At 42.0% G+C, this 24,185-nt stretch overlaps 1 protein-coding gene across 1 annotated transcript in view; it reads right to left on the bottom strand.

Moving 5' to 3' along the window:
* The window catches only part of yjefn3 (YjeF N-terminal domain containing 3), a 49,361-nt gene extending 28,748 nt beyond the window's left edge, over positions 1-20,613 (bottom strand). The window contains exon 1 of the mRNA XM_086115083.1: positions 20,242-20,613. Within this exon, the coding sequence (XP_085971209.1) occupies positions 20,242-20,309 (68 nt within the window). The 5' untranslated portion in view covers positions 20,310-20,613. The remainder of the gene's footprint in view (positions 1-20,241) is intronic.
* Between the last annotated feature and the right edge of the window lie 3,572 nt (positions 20,614-24,185).

Here is a 24,185-nt window from a genome sequence, read left to right as displayed (position 1 = left end):
TGTGTGTGTGTGTGTGTGTGTTTGGCTTTTCATCTTTATGTGCACAACTCTTGACATTAGACCTCAATTATTAACCACTGTAGACAGCATCCCCTTCAATCTACACCCATCTAGTGGTCGATGTTAGCACTGCACCTCCTTGTAAATGAAACGTCGTGGATTCCCCAGCTGGGGGTCTTAATTGATGCCTTGGAGGATTGGAGGAAACCATCAGAAGAAATAATGCGGCGGCTAAATGAGATTTTTCTCTTTCTTTTATACCACAGATGAAACACTTTCATTAGGAAAACAATGATTTGGAGACAAATGTTCTTCCAGCCTTTTACGGAGGCAATGCTCATTTTTGTCACACGAGGAAATATATTGATTTTAAAAAATCCCAAAGGATACAAAATGATGTCATGCCTTGCACATCGTTATTTCTTTTCTTGATGAAATGAGTCTTTTTGAGAGGGCAACTTTGTCTCATGCAAGTGAGCCACTGAACACCCCACTTCATTAACTGCTGGGGTGATTGAGAATATGATTTTTTTTCCCAACATTTTTAATCAAGGAGGAAACACTCCATACACTACACTGTGAGTATGTACAGTACATAGATGCACAAATAGCCCCCCCCCCCCCCCCCCCCCGGCTGCGTTGACAAATTCAGCGAGTACTCAAGTACAGTGGTACCTCTACTTCGGAAATTAATTGGTTTTGGAAGAAATGTCTTAACTAGAAAATATAAGTAGAGACGCGTTTTCGATGTAAAAGCTCTAATTCATTCCAAGAACCCCCAAAATTCAGACATAAATGTTTCCTCAAGCATCAAAATGCATCAAATTATGTCACAAATACATGTTACAGTTAAATCATTGCACAATAAATGAGAGTTGTGCATTATGTAAGAAACAAAGAATAAAAGTGATGATCATTTAATTTTTAACTGCGTCCTCATCATGTTTTGCCTTCTTTAGTCCATGTTCTCTCTCAGAAGTGGTTTTTGCCTGGCGTTTTGTAAAGAACTGATCCAAGGACGTTTGCTTTTGTCGGCTTTTAACAATTTTTCAAAAATGTCCAAGGCAACCATTAGCATAGTGAGCGATCGCTCGACTGGTGAACACTTTTTCTAAGTGATTCACTAACACCTCATGGCCTGAGGGGCGAATGACAAGGACGATGCATTTATTTATCTATCTACACACATAGAAACATACGGTAGAAGTCCCTCTTAGCCAATGGGATGCCAGGAAGATGCCAGGTCATAGCCAATGGCAGAGCAGCTATCAGTATGTTGCATTCGGGAAACTCGGAGCTCTGAGACACAGACCATACTGTATTTTTTACCTTTCGTATCTAGAAATGTATTTCGTAACAAGAGGCAATATGTTTCTTTTGAGACGTTTTGTAACTTGAAAATTTCGTATGAAGGGACGTTCTTAAATAGAGGTACAACTCTATGTGCTGCTCGTCAATAGTTAGCTAACACTGTTAGCTAGCACTGATCCCTGCACTCAACAAAACTCAATGCAGCTCTTTTTACTTTTCGTCTTTAATATGTCAGCAGATTTGACTGAAGAGTGATATAGATTCAGTGCAAAACAACAACTGGATTCCAGGGTCTCTGTCAGTGTGGGAGCGGTTATTGTGTCAATTAGCCCAATGTTTTGTGGAACGGCAGAACAGCTTACTCACAGACACATTTTCAGAAACAGACACGTACTGTAAATGATGATCCACATGGTACTCATAACACTCCATACACATGCTGTTAGTAACTTGTCAACTGCTAAATCAGTAAAATATCCAGGGAAAAAAAAGTCTCGAACTCAAGTCACTCAAAACGTAGCATCGAAATGTATCTCTGTGAAGGCAGGATTTTTGACATGCTTTTGAATTGGATATCATTCGGCGTACCTAATGCTGTCACACTCACGCCTGGGGGAAATCTCTGAATATTTCATTCTTTTGTTGACACACACATAGTCCCTCCCCATTGCATTCTGTTAAACTGTTAGTCTGTTTTTGCCATTGTTATGAGGTGAACTCGAGTTCGTTTGATGTGTTGCCGTGTGTGTAAATCTGTCGAAAGTAGTGCACACATTCTGCGCCACTTGACTCCCTGGTGACTCTGGTGCTGATGCTAATCTTGTTTGCCTTGCTTTAGTTTCCTTTAAGGCACAGCTGTGTCGGGGTGTGTGTGTGTGTGTGTGTGTGTGTGTGTGTGTGTGTGTGTGTGTGTGTGTGTGTGTGTGTGTGTGTGTGTGTGTGTGTAAGCAAGCTAGTGTATCCAAGTGGGGCTCATGGCATTTACCTGAGCCAATGAAACGGCGCCAGCTGTCACCCACAGCTCACCTCAGGGATGTTTCCTGAGCGACTGAGACAAGTTGCTCTTTAACAAAGATCACTTCAACCCACAGGCTCCAAGGAGACCAAAACCACGTCGACTTCTTCGACTACTGCGCCCCTTGAGGGTCATAAAGTTTGCGTACAAAATCCAATCATTCTAAAGGTCGTAGGAAAGTTTGTGGTGTCTTACTGTCGAAATATGAGTTGCGGAAATAGCAAATGAGAGCCAGAGGTGGGTTAAGGAGGGCCATCGAGGGCTTCTCTGCTGGCCTCGGCACTGTGGAAAGCACCAAACTCCATTTGCAGTAAAAAAAATAATAATTAAAAAAAGTATTTGTTTGATTAAATTGTATTAATTTAATCCCAGCAATGTATTTGTCCACGTGGTTGTGGATGTTGTTGTTGTCATTTTTTTTCTTTTTTGTCCAATCAGATTTCAGCCTCTTTGTGCTGCCATGTCAATCTAATCTGCCCAGGAGTGCTGTCTGATGTACTGTAATCAAAACTATATTAGCATTTGGGGGTGTTTCTTTAACCAATAAGATTTCAAACTGCCCTCACATGGCCAGCCCACATCACATCAGCATTCTTGCGCCCTCTATTGGTTGACCAGAGGAAAATCGTTACTGACAAGATTGTCTGGAGCGATCGGCACACATTTAAGTGTTTAATAATCAGAATCTCACCGTCTGTAATTTCATAGTCACTGGTCTTCGGGAGTGAAGGGTCTTCCTTTTGCTCCAAAAATTAATCTTGAGTTTAATTTAGTCACGGCGGTCCCCGCAAGTAATGACCCTCCAAGAAAATAGTGAGATGCACAATTTGCAGCCAACTTTCCACCGTGTTTTTCGGTTCAAGTCAAAGTGTGTCCTTTTGAGTGTGTTGCCGCCAGGGAGCAGCACAATGTTGAAGGCCGTTATTTTTCTCAGACACCAATTATGGACAATGCCTCAAGGCACTAGCCCAGACAAACTTTATGTTTCATTAAAAAAAAAAAGACATCTCAGTCTGGTATGCTTTATTTTTGTTGTATTTGTTTAAAAAAAAAAAACACGATTCTACTATGTCTATGATTACGATATATTTGCCTTGTCCTTGTTGCAATGTACCCTGATTACGAGCTCCTGTTGCATCTCCACCCCAGGGGTAGAGTTGATTTTTTTTCCCCCATGGTGCAGTCAATGCGCCCCTCCTTGGGGACGCTCGCCATGTCGCCATCATTGTAAGCACTGCTCAACTGTGATCCCAAGCAGCTTTTAATGAATGTGTTTGCCTTACTCTTACATGGAACTGAAACTATAAAATGGTTCCCGTGGGGGCGGGGCAAATGCAGTACGGTCAGCCACATGAACCAGAAAGATCCAGCAACACCTGCTGAACAAAGCACGGTCAAAGGGATACAGCGAGAGCGCCCCAGAAAGCTTACAGACATTTTATAGCAGCCGTATTTGGCAATGGCAGTCATGTTCCCTATGTGGAGAGTCGACAACATATAAGAGGCAAATAAGAGCTGCCGTTTTTCACTCACGCTGTGAGAGTGAAATAGCTGTGCATCAACCCCCCCCAACCATCTCACTCCACTTAATTTCCACCTTTCCAGCGTTGGGTGGCTGCAGCGATAAGGAGTCGGATTAAAATAAACTCTGGCAGACCAAGAACCAGACTCGAATGTAAAAGAAACCGACAAAGAATCCTGTGTTCATCCTGATAACAATGCTCACATTTGATTAAAAGTGAGAGAGGCAAAGACGAAGAATCCCTTTGCTGTCTCCGGAGGGCATCATTTTTACATGCGCATTCTGCACACAGAAGCGCAGGCACCTTTTTGGTCTGTCATCCACCAGTTCTGTTCAGTATTCAGTAGTGCCTTGGGATACGAGCTGATTTATCCTTTGACCACGCACGTAACTCAAAACACTTTTTGGAAGGCATGGAAATGCCATTCATTCATTACAGCCTCCATCATTTAAAAAAAAAATAAAATAAAATAAAACATTGGCAGTGTGTGTTTTGATTTTTTAAAAATGGTCGTTTATAATGTTGAACTTTATAAAAACATACAGTGATGTCATAACTGAAGAGAATGTACAGAATGCATCTGATTTTGCTACGTTGTGATGCTTCAATTCACTGGTCATTGTCCTGCTAATTCTGATGTGCACTTAGACCACCGGAGGGCAGTATATTAGAGATACAGTAAATATTCCCATCCCCGGAATTCTATGGAAAGGAATATCCTTCACCCGGAATAAAATCCTATGCATTAACATTTTGATTACGATATTACGTGTTACCGGAAGTTGCGTAAGCGGAAATTCCACTACCCGTAACCCGGATGGAGGTGTAATGCCGCGGGAGCTTAAATACACGCAACGCCCACCCGATGCGACGGAAAAGACACAACGCTAAAACGAGTTTTCACTTCGCGTTTTTCGATCATCAGATTCTAAACGACGACGTGTAAGTGAGTTTTTAGCGGCGCAGTGTTTGGGGAATCAATGATCCATCCATCTTCTATTGTGCATGTCCTCATTAGGGATCTGGATGAGCTGGAGCCCATTACAGCTGCCTTTGGGTTAAGGCGGGGGTACACCTTGGGCTGATCGGCTGAGCCAATCGCAGTGCACTCAGATAATACAATTTGGATGATTTGCGGTCGAAAAACACATTTCAAAATTGCCCCAGAACTGTTTGCGTCTCTCCTCAGCCGCTGTACGAGGTTGCTTATTGCATCCATTCTACCAGAGTTCATGTCAGTGCAACCTTCAGCTCCTCCAGGCCCACCAGTGGGTAACCAAGTCGATCCTCCTCGTGAAGGCTCAAGGCTATTCTCTGATCAGCGAGCGTGAGGAATAAAATCACACCGCTCATTAGGTCCGATAGTGTTGCCCTCGCTGTATTTAGACGCAATCATTACTCATGTACGTTCGAGTCAGTGCGCAAAGCTTGAAGCAGCCGATCAAAAATTGCTTTCAACGCAAAAAGGAGTGTTGGCGGTGAGTCTCAGGTGTACAAAATCCCTTTGATCATAAAATAACAAATTGTTTCCCTGATGACAAAGGGATTCGGCGTTCATAAAGTTTCACAGTGATGAGGGGCCGCAAAACGACAGTGTGCCTCACAGGCATTCATGAACCTATGTCAGAAGCCCCCCATATTTCACGGCCAAGGGTGAACTTCAACTTCCCGTTCCACATCGGTACCTTTTAACACAGGACAATCCACTAGAGGAAAAAAAAAATATTTACCGAATATGACCACTGACAGCCAGCCACCTGTGGCTTCTACATTCTAAAACTATTTCGTGCTTGTCTGTTTTGACCACAGTGGTTCTCCCACTCAACTGTGCAATTTCATACATCGCGGTCACCTCCAATCATACTTTTTTGAGTACCTATTAAGATGAAAAATCGTCACAAAATGTTAAATTGTGTTTGATTCGGATTTCCGTAGCATTATCAATACTGTACATCTATTCACCAACCGGCCTGGATGCGGTAATAAGAATGAACTTCATGAAATGTATCAACTGGGGATGTTTTGCTTTGATCAGACACAACTGGCCGTGAAACCTTGCTCAGTTAGTACTCCCATTTCCTGTCTTTACACTCCACCGTGTTCACACTCCGCTGCCGTTATCTATCTGTCGTCGCAGCCACTCTATCCGGCAAAAAGACACAAAACACCCGCAGAGATGACTCACTTCACTTAATTGGATTGATTGTGCGGCGACGTGTGTGTGCCGCTTTTAATGGAACACTCACACCTTTTTTTTTTTTCATATGTAAGGAGCAAGACAAATCTTATTTTTCTTCCTGGTATATTCTTACAATGAAGCTTAATACTGACTAAGCGTCAAACATCCAAAATCGAAACGAGGAGATTGACCGAGAAGCGAGGCGGGAAAAGTTAGCGTCTTGGTGGAAAAATGCGACCATCGTTCCTCGATGACGTCACTATCATGGAGACAGCTATTAAAGATAAACGCCACGTCATTGACACACGTCACAGACGAACCGTCGGCGTGGCTGAGCGCTTGCTGCTCGGCATGTTGTGGCACAATGTGGTCAGATTAAAAAAATAACAAATCTGTGAATCGTCCATCAGAAGCTCAGCAGCCTCCAATAATGTGACGACCGGCGTGAGGATCAGGTGGCACAGCAGTAGACTCAGCTGGCCTAGTGGGCGGCGGGGGAGGAGCCCATGCGCCTCCATACGGTCGCAATCGAGGTGCCCAGCGTGAGTTTCTTCATGCTGCTCGCTGGCGCTTTATCGAATCAGCAACTTAGGATTCACTTAGACCGCAGCAATGGATTGATTGATTTGCGGGCAGCGAATACGAGCCATGATTTGTTCCGCGACAATCATTCAAGTCAGCCTGAGCCAGATTCTCCAAGTTTGCATGTCACTCATCTTATTTGTGTATGCTGTCAAATCAGCAATCACATAACATGCACGCAAAATTAAAAACAAAAACAATAGCCTTTACAAAAATAAAAATGTTCAGGTTTGACTGAATGTTTGCGAGGTGATCAGACAAAATGGCTTATTATTGCAGTGCTGTAGGTTTTTTATTTTTTTTGTTGTTGCCTAATTTAGCTCCATGAGAGACACACAGTCAGCTGGCTTCCGGCCCAACAGTCCTGAATTACTGGCTGCGCATATTGAATTGGAGCTGATTTACATTTCCGCGGCTATCTTCCCGCTTCTTCTATATCAATTTGATTCACTACCTGGCTTTAAGAGTCCGAGTTTTAACATTTGTTCTGCATCACCGATAGCAACGGCAGTCAGATGTCGCTCGTTCGAAGAAATGAGACGCGAGTGCAATAAAGGCCGTCGACCAAGTTAATTAAAATGCAAGCAAAGCATTCTAAGCCGACTTGTACATGATCTGAATGCAATTCAGGTACTTTGGAACGCAATGAGATCAAATAAGACTGACTCCACACCAAGAACATTTCAGATGATTAGTGGTGCTCTGATCGATCGGCCACTGATCATGGTGGGCCAATTTCCGTGGAAAAGTATGCGATCTGCATGTCGATCGATGCCCTTTATTGCCAATCACAAAAAAAAAACGATTGCCCACTGGTCGTACCTGCAGCCAACTAGGAATTGGAATCGGCAGCATAAAACCCAGATCGTAACACACCTGTGAGCTGGGTGGACGATCTTGGCAAAGAAAAAGTGCTCACATGAAATTATTCTAGAAAAATGGTGCATTTTTATAGATATTTAAAATATTTATATTTTTGTTCAGTGTCGTAATATACTGTATATTGTATCCAAATTTGACTTTCATAGTTTCAGCATTTTCTTGTATTGTATTAGATCGGTCCATTGATCCTGTGGTTAGCACGTCGAGGTGCAAGGTTCGATTCTGGCTCCAGCCACCCTGTGTGGAGTTTGCATGTGCTTCCTGTGCCTATGTGGGTTTTCTCCGGGTACTTCGGTTTTCTCCCACATTCCAAAACATGCATGGCAAATTAATGGAACGCTCTAAATTGTCCCTGTGAGTGTAAGTGTGAATGGTTGTTTCATCTCTGAGTGCCCTGTGATTGGCTGGCAACCGGTTCAGGGTGTCCCCCGCCTACTGCCCGAAGACAGCTGGGATAGGCTCCAACACGCTCCGCAATCCTTGTGAGGATAAAGCGGATCGGAAAATGGATGGGTGGATTGTATTATAATACACTGTTAAAACTCTTTCATTGCACAAGACATACTTGTACGTCTTTTTAAAATTAGGCCCCGCCTACCAAGGATGTACTTGTACGTCTAAGTCTTTTTTTGTGTCAGAGAGGAGGAGGGTCTGATGCAATCTGGGAATGAGAATAAGCCGTTTGCATTGTAAATCATGTAAAAAAAAGAAAAAAAATTTAAGCGACCAGTAGGTGGCAGTGGTGCCTCACGTGCTTGAAATGCATGCTTTTACAAAAAACTCTTTTTCTCAGTTTTTTGCCCAGGAATCGGCATTTCCATGATTTTTTTTTCAAAATTGCTGAAGAATGGAAAAAGATAGAAACAATGTTTTTTTCTGCTGAAAGAAGAGAGTTTCTTTTGGTAGGCTCCATGTTTATATAGCATTAGAACCAAATATTCTGTGGGCCTTGCAAAATCCGTCAAGATCCAGTAAAACGCTGGAATTGAGGGGGTTGCTCCAGTGAAAATGTCTAGGATTGAATGAGTTAATATACAGTATAATGTTTTATTTAAAATAAAAAAGTTCTCCCTTTCCCATGCTTATGTGGCCATGCGTGTTAGGTTTATTGAAATATTTAAATTATTCACAGGTGGGAGTGGTGGTTTGTCTATATGTGCCCTGCCATTGGCTGGCGACCAGTCTAAACTCATCTGGGGATTGGCTCCAGGTCACGCGTGACCCCTGCTGAGGATTAAGCACTATGGATGGATGACCAAAGACTGAAAGCATTCCAATTATTTCCCATAAACGCACGAGGTTCTGAGAGCTGACGATTAAACAGACGGTGAAGTGGAATGATTATGAAAGAGGGCAATGACACAAGCCGTCTGCTCTTATCACGGCCGTTCATATGGAAGAAGGAAGAAGGCTCATAACAATCATTGCCATTCTTGCCTCTGAAAAGTCATCAGCGGCGTTAACTACAGCTTTCGCCAACGTAATTGCGCACGGGCCGCAGAAACCTTCTTCCTGTGGCTAATTGGAATCGGGAAGACATCAGGCGCCCAGCGGCTGCGGTCGACACAAGTGCCGGCTGTAATTAAAAAGTTCCACGTCCTTGCAGAAAAAGGCAATTTGTAATCTCTAAAGTAGCAGCAGTAATATCCAAAATGAAGAGAAAATAATGCAGCTCATTTGTACAGTATAAAAGCTTTCAGTCATAATAATCCATCGCTAATACCATCGCTATTCGGGTTGGTTAGGGACCAAGGGCCCATAATAACTCACAACTAAAATGCTTGAATCGTAAATATCCTCAAACACTTTATGATCATTTCAAACTCAGAGTACGTTACCGTTACAAAGAAAGAGTTTACAAATCCTATGATTTTGAAAAACCACCCTCAAATGACGAAGCCAGTGACATATGTTGTGCTAACTTATTTATCGCTACTGCTAAATATATGAAGAACATCTGACAATTTGCAGTTCGCTATTCAAAAATGTACCTGGTGGCATTTATCCAGAACTGGTCACCGAAAAACTCCCTGACATTATTCTTGTTTTTTCTGCTGTTTCTGATGATACAAGATCCCGTCAATGGGGAAGTAGTAATTGGTGTCAAGGAATTATGCTAATGTGATATATTTTGGCTGTTCTCGGAACTCTGTATGTCAAAGAGGAGCTAATTGTTCGCGCAAGTTATGATTTTTTTCTACCTGTGTATGATTTTGCTGTCCGAAGTTTTTAATAAAAAGGTCAAGCAATAAAACGACCCGTTGATTTCATCAGAACATGCAGAGAGACGGAAAAAAAAGTGTCGTATTTCCGCCACTCCCCATTTTCCATGTATTGATCATTTATAAGCATTTTGAGAATTTTTAGAGTTTAATCATATATATTTTTTTCCAATCCATTTCAATGGGCTTCAAATATAAGTGAATTTGCCAGATTATGGGTCTGGTCCGAATCCCACGCGAACAGCCAGGGTCGACTGCATCGTAAAAATGTTTTTTGTTTTTTTTACCAGCTTGGATGGATTGGTCTATCTTCTGATCGGATTGGTGATTGGTTACTTTTTTTTATTTTATTTATTTTTTGTAATTTAACTTGCTGATCACTGATCGTCTCCCAAATCCTGATCGTGTAAAGCCGAGTTGAGATTAACAAACCATCAATTGTAAACAGACACACAATATACAGGTTGTCTATAATTGATGAGCACAGCAGTAAGTAGAACCACAAGAGACTGCATTGAAACCGGCATGCGGCCAACCTTTCCCAGCTGTATTGGAGTGACTATGTGTGTTTGTACGTAAGCCTCTAAAGTGTGTAAAAAAAAAATATATATATACAGTATATATACACACACACATACTTTAGTTTGTTATGAATCAATCGTCAATGTAATATCGAAGTCGAAATTTTAATGCATAGGTTTTTATTCCAGCTGAGGGATTTTCTGTTTGACAGAGGTCCGTAGGTGTGTGTGTGCGTGTGTAATGTATACAGTATATATATATATATATATATATATATATATCGCTGTTGCTCGGCAATGACACATAAAGGGAGGAAGAAAGAGATTTACCCTTGCAATTTCCACTGCGCCGAACAATACGAAAAGACAAACCTTGGACATACTGTGGACAGATGTAACAGAGAATCTGGTCCTTTTTCAAAATAAAACTAATTCCGAAATGAATAAAACGGAAATTATGTAAGTTATTTATTCTTTTTGTGTGGCCCGGTACCAAATGGCCTACGGTCCAGTACCGGTCCGCGGCCCGGGGGTTGGGGACCTCTGCTCTAGGGGTTAGGATCAGGGGATGTCATTCATATCTGACAACTGTGGACATGTGAAGCCCTTTGATACTTTTCTGTGACTTAGGGCGATATAAATTAATTTGAGTTGACAAGACATTATATTAAATGAACATTTGTGGGTTCAATTATTTCAGGAAGTAGTTCCTTTGAACTCATGTTTTAGAATAGGCTCATATGTGGCGGGTTGGCTATATGTTGGTGACCTTTCCTAGCTACCAGTATACAGTATTGGCTTGACCGCATGAATGTGTGTGCGTGTGCACAACATATGGTTGGCAGATGGCACCTGTGGCGCTGTTGCTGACGACGATCAAGATTTTCTTCACAGGTACTGAGGGTGAAACCTTTGATGTGAAATGCTGACCTGACATGTTTGAGATGAGGTTAGAGGAGAATAATATGATGAGAAGAGACAAGATGAGAGGAGTGCTCATGCGCGAAATGCGGTCGTCATCTCATCGTATGGTTCCCATCTCGCTTCATTGCCGGGGGAATGACATGCAATAAACAGACATTTCGTCTGTGTGTTACACTCGCATTGTGCTTTTCTCATTTTATTGTATCATTTTCATCTGATATTGTCTTATGAGAGCTCATCTAATAAAATATGGTGCATCGTATTCAAATGATTTGGGATTTAATGATGCAAGATGATAACAAATGAGAAAATTACAATACCTTGAGCTAGCAATGCAGATGGATGAGAATGCAAATTAAAACCCTCCTGCCCTGCATGGTACCATGGTACCATACAATGATATGGCAATGATAGGAGGTCAATCCAGATCAAATGAAATGAAATACCTTACCAAGCAATGAGTTGAGATATGATTAGAATGATGTGAGGACATCAGAACAACGCAGTACAATTAGATGACCCTCGCTGTGAATGCAATGAGAGAGAGTACGTAATAATATATATCAGGGGTCCCCCCTTTTTTTGCCCCACGGACCGGTTTATGTCAGACAATATTTTCACGGACCGGCATTTAAGGTGTGGCGGATAAATACTACAAAATAATATGCTAAGAGCTGCATGAACACTGAGGGGTTTTCGAGATAAACACGAGGAGCGTCCAATTTGGCCGCAACACTCTGATCGCTACGGTCTTAATGCCTTCAAAATACGATACAACACAAATTCAAAGTGCATGAAAATCTCAACTCACCACAATGCTGAATCAGTGCAAGCGCCGAGCTTGATTTTCTGCAAGCTGACGGTCCCATCTCGGGGTAATGGGAGACAATGACACCTGAAGTGTGTGCTTCATGTCGAGTCTACTTCGTCATTTTGTTTTAGTCGCCGTTGGTGCACGAACCCCCGCCTCACACAGGTAGCATGTCGGAAATGGCAACAGTGCTATTGTGGCGATCTCAGAGTGTTCAGCCATAACTTGAATCCAGAACACCGGCAGAGTTGTTGTCTCGAACGTACTTTTGAGGCCGCCGTCATTTGCGATCTCCAGCAGTTTATTTTACTCATTTAGCAAGCTCTGGTGTTTTGTTTTTAGTGTAATCAGTCACGTGACGGAGAAGCGTGGTTTGACGTGTGTCACGTGACACAGCCGGATGTAACGAAGAATCCGGTAATTCTTCAAAATAAAATATCTTTCGTATTCCAAAATAAATACGACGGAATACGAAGTTCTTATTGTGCGGCCCGGTACCAAATGCTCCTAGGACCGGTACCGGTCAGTGGCCCGGCGGTTGGGGACCCCTGATATATATGATGATTGGACTGTATATGATACAATGAAATGTTCACATATACTGCGCATTTTGATTTCATAAAATGAAAAGCAAATGATGTGTGTATAATTTTATTCGAGTAGGAGGAGATTAGATCTGATACCACACAATGGGATATGATCAATAGTAGACACCAAAGACTAGACATAATAATAGTGTAACAATCGGTGAATAACAAAATCGACATAAGAAAACTCTTGAGGTCCTTTTGACCGTTTTTTCTAGAGTTGAACAAAATGTACTCACAATCCTTGCTAAAATGCTTACCGAAATATCAAATTGTCATGTGTGATAAATAATGTTTTGTAATAATTTAGTTACCCCGTCAACACTCACGTGAACAATACTTCAACAAACTATTATAGTTGATTTAACTCCAAAATGAACATTAACAGCAAGATGAGGTATCCAGCCCACCTATATTATAAGGCAGCAAAACAGGTAATCTGCGGTTGCTATGGCAACAGCGGAGAAGGTGTCCTCATTATAAAAATGGAGCAATCGAAATATTGTGGTGGTTATTTTTAAGTCAATAGCAGCAGTCTGTGTGTCTAGTGTGTCCGGTGTGTGTGTGCGCACATGCTAAAGTTTTTTTTACTCTCAATTGAATTAAAACTTAAGCGCCATGGAAGCCTCTTGATTTATGAATCGTTAGAGCAGGGCAGTGGCACATCAATGAAGGATGGAAGAAATGTATTTTTGCAATTTATGCGTTCTCCAACAATATATATTTTTTTAAATTAAAATACCACTGTGAATTAAGGTGCAGACAAACCTTGGGACTCATTATACTATAATGATGACAATGTAGCTACAAACTTGAATATCAAACGGAGTGGGTGGTAGAAAGGATCGAATTACCATAAAATGGATGAAAATGTGTTTCTTGATTGTATTGTCCTCACTGAAGGCAGGATCCATCATGTTCAGTCCATGTGTGACAGCAGCTTGTGTACTGTATTCTGTCTTGGAACGAGGCAACGACATGCTGCTTCACCATGTCTCCAGATGATGTACCCACATGTCAATGCCCAGATTGTTACACATCCACTCTATTTTATATTATGAGCCTCCATGGGTTCAATGATTTCCGGCTTTATTTGGCATTATTCGTTTTAGAGTGGGATCAAATGCTGTGGCGGGCCGTGGCCCACAGGCTGAAAGCGTTATTTTCAACCAGCCTCTTTCTTCTACTTCCGTCTCAATTCCTGAGCAGGCCTTTGGCCAAATAGGCTCTTTGTCAGTCTACACCTCCTCAGCGTCACTATTAACCTGTCGGCTTTCAGACCAGATGGGGGCGAGGGGAGGGCCTTAGCAACCGCCCATCAACACATCCAAGAAGCAAAAAATTCCAAGGCACTCCCTCCGACTGCCTCATTAGAGTTGCTGGATCGGCTGGAAAAAAAAAAGAGACCTCATCTGAGGTAGTCTGAACTGTGAAGCAAATAGCTCAATTTGGAGGAAGTCATTCGTAATGTGGAATGTCATACGACAGCCACCGTTGCTATATCACCAGCTCAGCTAATTTAATAGCTTCGCACCCGTTGTTCTTGGAAACTTTAATTACTAAATGTATGAGGTACTGCCAGCTAACTTGGGTTTGGTGGGGTGGGCGGAGAGCTACACAAAAGACATTTGCACAACAGGCATGAAGCACAAACAGAAACGGATCCTGGTCCCCCCAAAGGGGATTCATTTGAACCAGACAACCGAGCCAATTACCAGGAATTGCCAAAACCTGCCCGGTGGCACTGACTCACAGGAAACAAGGCAGTTGGTCTCGCAATACCTGATGACATACGCAAGCAAAGCCTCTTTCACACAGAGATCCTGCAAAATGGACGTATCTGTGTCGTGACAGAAAATACGAAATTCATCTGCCTGTGGCTTTTCCACACAACCTTGCAAAGACGGAACGTTGCATCGCCCGTGTGCACTTTCGCACAGCAACAAACTTCACACCACTGTAGAGACGTCATGGGAAATTCACCAGGGCGGGCAAAAACAGGATGCTACATGTGACATGAGAAAATGTTGCGCTTGTCGTTCGATTTGCTGAAGCAGCATGCGGCTTGTTAAAGGTTATTTTGTTCCAGGTAACGAAAAAAATGTTTTGATCAAGGCGCTCGAGATTTAGTACAAGAGTGACAGCAGCTGCCATGTTCGTCAGAAGACCTTGTCGGCTGCATTGTGTGCTACCTTCCCGTCAGTCTAAAGCGGGGGTCGACAACCCGCGGCTCCAGAGCTGCATGCGGCTCTTTAGCGCCGCCCTAGTGGCTCCCTGGAGCTTTTTTTTAAAAAAAGGTTTGAAAATTGAAAAAGATGGAGGAGGGAAATATATACTTTTTATAATATGGTTTCTGTAGGAGGACAAACATGACACAAACATTCTTAACGTTTTCCAATGCTGTAAAAATGTGTAGAATATATGTTAAAATTCAACATTTCTGTCAATGAGGATGTGCGTCATAGCCTGCGACACACGATTCTATTAGCAGGACAGGATGCATTTAATCATGGAGGCTCATTGTGTATTTGTAGCCAACTTAGTGATTTTGATCGTAGGCTAATGTAGCTCATATAGATACATACAGCAAGTGTTGCCTTCATTGTAAGGCTTATATAAGGCTCTTCATTTTTTGCGGCTCTTGACATATTTGGACTTTGTGGTCCAATATGGCTCTTTCAACATTTTGGGTTGCCGACCCCTGGTCTAAAGACAAATCTTGGGGATTCTTTGCGTTAATCAAAGTTATATTGTCTAAAAAGTCTTGCTCCAACAAAGAGAGCTCCCACGCAGTATTAGTATTATTGTGTCATGCTAAGAAAATGTCTCTCTCTTTCCTGTCACCTACATCAGAAGAGCCTTGACCACTGCTGGCAGGACGCCCACCGGCTTAAGAAGCCACAAAGAGGATTTGCACATAAAACGAAATAGCATTTCAGAAATGAGCATTTACGGGAGAAACGACATTCACTGCGGCGATGAGCACAGCTGGGAGGTCCTGCATTCAAACCCGTGTCGGCTCAGACATGTCTGATCAACAAAAAAGGCAACAAACGTGTGTGTGTGTGTGTGTGTGTGTGTGTGTGTGTGTGTGTGTGTGTGTGTGTGTGTGTGTGAGAGATGCATGATATCGGGCAACCTGCGCTCATTTAACACGCTCGCCACCCCGCAAAGGCTCAGCTCAAGATCAATTTTCTTCAGTCGATAGGATTGATTTCCCCCTCCTGCCCCTTGCTAAACCAAAACACGCATACAAATAACTCATTAACAAAAGAAAATCCTGCCAGCACACCGAAAGACACAAGCCTCTTATCATTCGTAATTAAGCATCGGGGTTCTCGGATGGGATTTAGCGTCATCAAATCGGAACAACAGAGTTCTTTCACTTTTGTGTCGTGCTTGTCCTCGGGGTGGCGGCTAATGTGGAGCCTATCCCAGTTGATCAGAGGCAATTGGCAGGGTACGCTCTGGACTTGTCGCCAAGCCAAGCACGGAACGGCGCAGTCACTCTAAAATGAATTCAGAAATCAATCGTTGCAAAGATTTGCCCACCGAAGCCAAAAACCAATGCCTCACTCACACCTCACTAATTTGCAGTTAGAACGACAAGATTTGTCCCAGCTGTTCGCAAACTCCAAGTTAAATATATTGAAAGAAATCTGATTATATCTGAGCTTTTCAGTTCAGCAACAGGTGAATGATATAACCCGTGGTAAACTCCCTATTGCGTAAGCTTTATAAATGCAACTTCTCAAAAACCTGATGTGCTCGAAAAAAAAAAATGGGGGACGCCCTTGTGTCCTTTTAGTATCCAGTCCGGAAGAAAAGAAAAAAAACATTGTGTCGGCTCTCGAACATTTCATGTTTTGTGGGGGTATTTATGTGGAAATGAGCTCTGTAAAGGAGGAGAGAAAGCATTGACCCTCCACTCTGAGATGCAAACATGCGCGAGGTGGTACGCAGGCCAGTGTGGAGAGACCCTCTTTCTTCTAGAGTGGGTGGTCTCTTTAAGTGAGACAAAGGAAGCAAATTCCGTGTGACATTTCAGCCTGCCGAATGGGTGCAACCTTTTCGGTCTTCTCTGAAACCGTTTTTATGCAGAGCTAAAATAGGATTAGCGTTCGCTTTTGTAGAATGTGGCATTGGGTGCTGGCTTGCATTATGCAGGGATGTTTATCTCGGCTTCTTTTGAGTGAAATCATGATGGGGGAAGATGGTAGGTAACTTTGCATCGAGAGCACCGCATGGCGCAGTTTTTCTTTTCTTCTGTTCATTTATATTTAATGCTGGATAAGGAAGTACAGTAAAGGAAAGTCGGAGTGTCGGGACTGGAGCTATTGAGTATATATAGTTCTGCCCATGGGGGTTGGCCATCACTCAGCTGTCTCGTTCTGTGATTTGGTGGCAATAGGATTTTTTAAAAAATGGAAATGACCAAAATGATCCTAAAATGGCCACTTCAAACCTAAATGTCTTCCTGTGTGTACTCGGACAATTGATCCATCCATTGTGGGCTCATTTGTGCTGTGGGTGAGCTGGAGCCTTTTTCAGGTGACTTTTGGCAAAAAAACCCAAAACAACAACGGCACATTGTCAGACCTGTTCTAAAAATAGCTCATCAGTTGGGCTGAATGATCCCCCCCCCCCCCAAAATTTATATATATATATATATATCTTCAGCATTGCAATTAATTAATTTCAATATACAGTTATTTTTCAAGGTCCTCTTTCCATGTATTTTTTTTAAACAAACACAATCTTAAATTGATCTGTATTAAAATAATATCAGATGTACGATGGATAAATGTTTTGGTCGTCTAGGTTAGGCTTACACTAAAAGTGACTGATGAATGAATATGCAAGACTGTTTAATGATCTACTTCAATGAGTTTTAACTTTGACTTGTGTTCACGACATTATACAAGTGTGGCGTAAAATGTAAATCATTAAATCATCAATCATCCGATCCAGTTCTCACTGCAACTTTTAAACTACACTTCTGAAGCATTGAAATTATCTTGACTCTATATAATATTTCCACACCCCAAAATGAAGCCTTTGCAAATTGAAAATTGGATCTTCTCACTTAAAAAGTCAGCTAGGACAGGCTCCAGCTCACCCCGACCGGATTGAGGACAAGCGCTATAGAAAGTGGATGGATGTGCGATATTCTCAGCGGTGGTAGCGTTTGATACAGATGATTGGTGACGAGAAGTATGGCCATTATTTGAGACTAATTGTACTCTGACGTGATGATGAACGTTCTCTGCCGGCCTCTACCTTGGCAAACGTGAGCCCCCAACAAGCCATCTCACCTGCCGCAGTGGCACTTTGTCAAGCCGTCTGAACCGGTGGTGCTTCGGGACACTGGCGCGTCACGAAAACTTGTTGTTATTCCTCAGGCGGTGCACTGCCCATCACCGTTCGAATGCTGGCAGCTGCATTTGGCTGTGTGACAGCCAGGCCATTTTTATTTATAGGCACAGTCGGCAAGACGGAGAGGCTGGATTTGCTCCCGGGCACGGTTTGTCCATAATTCTCTACCTCCATTAAAGTCAGATTAGAACAAATTTACGTAAAATGGGGCAAAAATTGTGACAAGTGTCTTTTTAAAGTCAAATCTCCTGACCTTTATGCCGCCATATCCTTAAAGGGGAAGTCACGCCCCAAATTTTCTCCACAGGAGTATCTTCTCCGCGCCTCCACTAGTCTAAACACGGCATTCTGGTTCATATTGCGTTTGTGGAATATGAGTGAACCATCAAAATCCACCGTCTTTTAACCATCTCAGGGGGCGGCCATTTTGTCATTTTCAGTTGTCCGAAAGTGGCATCACAGTTGTTCAGGGCTCTGTTAACGAGCGGTCACGGCTCAGGTGTTTTACTGAAGCTGGGCCGTGATTGGCCGTTACCTGAGTCCTGAGCAAAGATGATGTCATTTTTAATGGACAGCTCATAGCAAAATGGCCGCCCCATGAGATGGCCAAAAACGGGTGGATTTTACTGCACAACTCATATTCCACAAACACAATCTTAATCAAAATGCTGCGTTTAGAGTAGTAGGGCTGCACAGAATTTATTAAAGTAAAGAAAATTTGGGGGGTGGCTTTTTTTAGAATTCGTACGACCCATCCTCCAAGTACTTTTCGGTCACTTCACTCGTGTAGTCAAGTTCCGAGGCAAAATACGTTAATTCCAAAAGGCCTCGTGCTTTTTCTCATCTTTGAATCTCTCTATTTCAAGCATCGTGGCACAAGATGTTAGTCACAATCAAGAGCTTTCTAGCTTAAAAAAAAAGAAAAAACAAGCCCCAGAAGAGCCAAGTAGCCTCAGATGCAAATTGTGACCTGGAAGAATGAGAAACCCCTGACAAAAATGTCAGGCGGTCAAACACCACGTTGATCTCAAACGACCAATAAAGATTAAATATCGAGCGAGCCAAAATTCAATTCCGTGTCGTCATGACAAAATGATCGTACATTTCAGTCGTGCGCGGCGCCACAGCCAACATTTGGCCTATGTCCCACCTTCCCCATCACGCTTCATGAATATAAATGCATCATTTGGAAATGATTTATGAGCCACGTGCTAATGACATGAATATTTTAAATGTGAATTCATTACAAGCAGGAATGTCGTCGCACAAGGGTACCGTACGTACGCACACAACCGCACACCAGAGTGAATAATTGTTCATGCTTCCATTTCAATGGAATTGCAGTGATGGATTGTTTTCAAGAATGAAGTCAAATTATGGAAAATGAAAGAATCTCAGCTTGGGAAAGTGCTTTTGTTTCAATGGGACTTTTCCTTCTTAACCCTTTCAGGGACAGCGGCTACTAAAGTGGACAGCTTATGTTATCAGGTTACAGGGTGCATGAAAGAGTTGAATCAGATTTTGTTCAAGTGATATTACAACTTCAAATTCATATTTTCTGAGGGGGAGGGGCCAGGGGATGTTATGAGAATGCCGTGGTTGCATTTTTTTCCAGAATATTTGAGAAATTGCATTTTTCTCAAGTTATGTTATGAGAAGTCATATTGGACAAGAAAGTTGTATTCTAATGAGAAGTGTCTCACTCCAGAAGTTATGTGTGCAATCTAACAATTGTCAAGGTTTTTTTCCCCCCAAATCCATTTTTCTCACAAAAAAAAAGTAATTTTATGAGGAAAAAATATATCTTTGCAAATTGTCTCTCTTAAAAAAATATATAAGTGGCCGTCTTACATTTGTTTTTTAGAATAAAAGGTAAAGGGATATGTATGAGCACCAAATCTTTTAGGAATGTGTTTTTTTTCTTTTTTCAAAAAAAATAAATAAAGTAATTTTCCAAGAATAACATCAGCTTGCTTACAGGTAAAGTCAGATTATGTGAGAAAAAAATTCAAATTTCACTTGGCTCAGATAGATTGACTCATAAAAATATAACTTTTTCCTCATGACATTTGGACCTTATCCATGGATTATCACTTTTTATTCTTCCGGGAGGGGGGGGGGGGGGGGGGGGGGATCAAGATACTCTCATGCGATTGTCTTTCGCATTTTTCTGATTTCAACAAAATTGGAGGTGGAGTATGGTGTGATCATCATCATCGTCATCATCATCATCCACACTGAACTGAAGTTCAAATTTGCATCCCATTCAACCTGCATGATTGACATTTCATGAGTGGGGGGTGCCTACCTGAGGTATCGCAGTGGTTCTATGGTTTCAGTCTCCGCTTCAGCTGAGCTGTGGTTCATCTTGTCCATCTGTTTGTCACCCAGCAGAACTGATACAAAGACAATCGAGGAGGAGCCGCGCCTCGACCAAAGCACCCCCCCGGACGCTGTGTTCTGAACAAGCACACACTGAGCAGTCTATTTTCACAATGGATTTCTCGGATGCAGATGGTCCTCGTCAGTCTCCTGTCTCATCCCCACTGAGCAGCACGAAAAAGCGGCACACTCACTCATAGAGCGGCGGCCAATTAAGAATCAGGAGAGGCAACGCGAGCCGGCTGATTGGCTCAGGCGGCCACCATCAGAGCTGCACGACCCCCTTCCTCAAATTCACACACACATTTGTGCGCGCTCCTCGGCGACCAAAGCATCCCTTGATGTGGAATGTAGAGCAGGCGTCACAGCGGGGAGACAAACATTTCACATGAGGCTGATAAATTTAGTCGCATACCAAAACAAAATGGGGGCGTGCATACGTTTGTTTCCCCATCAGATGTTTCCTGTGTTGTGGAGATGGATGATACCACAATCGATGTAACTTGCAATTACAACGAAAATGAAAAATACCAATTGACCTGCCAAAAAAAAGAAAAAGTAATTTTTAAAAATGGCTGTTTCTTTATGTCTGTGTCAAACCTCAGTCATCCGGGTCATGGTGATCCACAGAGATTGAATCACCCGAAGTGGAGTCTTCCTGTTTGTTGATTTTTTTTTTTTTCTGTTTGCTGAAAATGTTTAAAAATGACTTAGGTCAGTGATTCTCAAAGTGTGGTGCGAGGACCACAAGTGGAACGTGGGCTCCATCTAGTAGTATGAGAATTAATCACCGTACAAGTGCAGTTCAGTTGTGTTTAACTTAAATTCAACACGTTAATTTTTTTAAAGTGGTAATAAATATTTTTTAGATGCAACTTTCATTTTCATAGACAATTAACAATTTGAATTGAATCACTTCAAATCGTAAAATTCTTAAACCTTTATGGATAACATTTCTTGTATATTTTCCCCTCATGAGATTATGTAGTAATCTATAGTTTTCCATGTATAATTTGGATATTTTTTCCTGGTAAAATTGCAATTTTGGAATTACAGGACTGTGCTAAAAATATTTGCCCCCTTCCTGATTTCTGTGTTCTTTGCAATGCAGCTATTGGGCCGTTCCATGCCAAAACACAGAGTTGAGTCAAACCAAGATTTTGATTTAAATGAAACATCTATTTGTTTGATAGTGTTGAGTATATAATATTCATTCATCCTCCGAACCGCTTGATCCTCACTAGGGTCGCCGGGGGTGCTGGAGCCAATCCCAGCTGTCTCCGGGCAGCAGGCGGGGGACACCCTGAATCGGTTGCCAGCCAATCGCAGGGCACACAGAGACGAACAACCATCCACGCTCACACTCACACCTAGGGACAATTTAGAGTGTTCAATCAGCCTGCCACGCATGTTTTTGGACTGTGGGAGAAAACCGGAGCACCCGGAGAAAACCCACGCAGGCCCGGGGAGAACATGCAAACTCCACACAGGGAGGCCGGAGCTGGAATCGAACCCGACGTGCTAACCACTGGACTACCGGGCCGCCGAGGATATAATAGTAAAAATATAAAGTTGAATTGTCATTGATATCAAGGATATGGATACTTTTGACACCTTTGCTTGACAAAATAAAATGGAATCTCTGAAAATGTTATGTTTTCAAGAACATGTGAGCCGTTAGACTTAATTTTTAAAAATGCCAAGGTCACATGATCCACAAGGTCAAATTATAGGTCATAAGGTCACGTTATTAAAGTGTGCACCCATCTTCTAAATGAATGCAGATTTGCAATCCTTGTTGAAATCCCTTTCCAACAACAACTTGCCATAAATGTCCACATTTGGCGGGCCGTAGCTCCCAAACCGCTGCTCCAATTGACCTAAAATTTGTAACGTAGTGCTGTGCCATCACTATCAACAAGTACTGTACAAGTTTCATTAAAATCCAAATCCACTTGGTTAAAATGTTCATATTTTTTGAGGGGGTATGGATGGCATGGAATGATTCTATCAGGCGAAGTCATTTCCTTATTAGGCACCCTCTTGAAATCGCTTCATTCCTTGTGATCAAATCATCTTTTGCGGAACTTGATCATAATCTTCCTGGCTGTCCGCCCACTGATCAATAGCCGCACCCCATGCATTGATGCATCCATCCATTTTCCTGTCTCATTAGTGGGGATGGGAATCAAAAACCAGTTCTTTTTGAGATCCCATTCCCAGTAATTTGATAACAAGGAATTGCCTGACAATTCTGTTGTTCAAGGCAGAAGCACTCTCAAGTTTGGCAATATTTAATGCGAAAAGATGAGATCAGGGAAACTTGCAACACTTGCAAAGCATTAATGGACTCCATGCACGCGCCAGTTCCGCATTTGAGATAAGAAGAAAGCTGACTTGGAGTAGCCAGGCAAATGCACAGCAAATAAAGACAGCATCATCCTCATCAAAGTATACTGGCTGTCTGCTGGAATTACATCAAGTTACCGTGAATGACAGAACCTTTTTACTTAGTCAAGCTACCTAAGTATCAGTGAAGTGAGTTGGAAAGTTTTGTCTCCTTTGTCGTACTGAGTCACTGGTAAGCATGTTAAAATAAAAGCTAAACTTAACAGGCGGCACACCAGGATATTGGCGAGACTCACTTTTCCTTTGTCTTGAAAAAGTAAACATTTGGATGACATTCGGTTATTTTTCCGCCAAATGGGGTCGCAGTATTTTGGAAACAGACATTGTAAACTTGTAATTTCAGACATGTTCCACTACGTCTCAGGAAGGAATATTTACAATATGCAGAAACATCTGTCCACTTAACATGCAACTCATTTACGGAAACGTAACGTGTTATATACGCCACTTAGTGACGTTCAAAATGTATTTGCCACAAAAAAAATTGTTTGTGAGCATAAACACTATTAAAAGGTAGGTTAAATGTGGGTGATTTTTAAAAAAATCCTGGAAAAGCCTTTTCTCGACATTTAAAAGCTTAAAATAACCAGATAAAAATACATATATGTGTACGTACATCTTCCAGTATTATCAGGAAACGTTTGTAAAAAAAATAAATTAAAAAAAATTAAAAAGTGACGTTTCACTGAGGACAAACGGGTTCAAGATGCAACATTTGGTCTACGCTGCCATCTAGCAGCACCGAAGAAAAACTGCACTTTTCAAGGGGGATAACAAATCTTCGTATTTTTGAAGAAAAAACAATTTGATGATCCTCGTAGTCGTCGAGGGATGTTGGGGGCCGGGGACGCTTGAAAGCAGGTTTACGACAAATGGAATGCTATATAGAAAATCCATTGGGTATATTTTATTTGAGAAAATAAATCTTACTGGATGTCTGTGTATGGCAGTACAGTACACATCAATTAATGTAGAAAGTCTTCATCTCTGTCACGAAACTAATATTGTACAAATAAACGGTATTATCATTGAGACCATGCAAATAAGGATTTCATCCAGATGACTACACATTAATTTAATTACCGGTAAGCTATGGCTTGAATCCTTGTCCTAGGGATGCGATACGGCATCATGACTTATGCCTCACAATATAATTTTCACGATCTCGCAGGGACGTTACCGATCTCAGAAAGGTCACGATACCGTGTGAAAACATACACATATCTATGTAGTTTAAATTGTGTTCTGTGATTATGCGGACCAAAAGTCACGCTTTTGATGATTGTGCTGCTTTTAATGGCGACGACGATATTGCGTCAAATTTAATATTGCGATATTGCCATTACCGTTACAACCCTAGGCTCTCCCAGTAAAACACTTCCAAGTCCATATCCTGTTGAGTATAATATCGCATTAGAAAGTAATGATACATAACCACTAGAGGGCGAAATAGAATCTGCA

Source organism: Hippocampus guttulatus, chromosome 7, assembly GCF_054856545.1.
Source record: "Hippocampus guttulatus isolate MCC_2025c chromosome 7, RoL_Hgut_1.0, whole genome shotgun sequence".
Classification (NCBI taxonomy): Eukaryota; Metazoa; Chordata; class Actinopteri; order Syngnathiformes; family Syngnathidae; genus Hippocampus; species Hippocampus guttulatus.
This window is presented reverse-complemented; position numbering and strand designations above follow the sequence as displayed.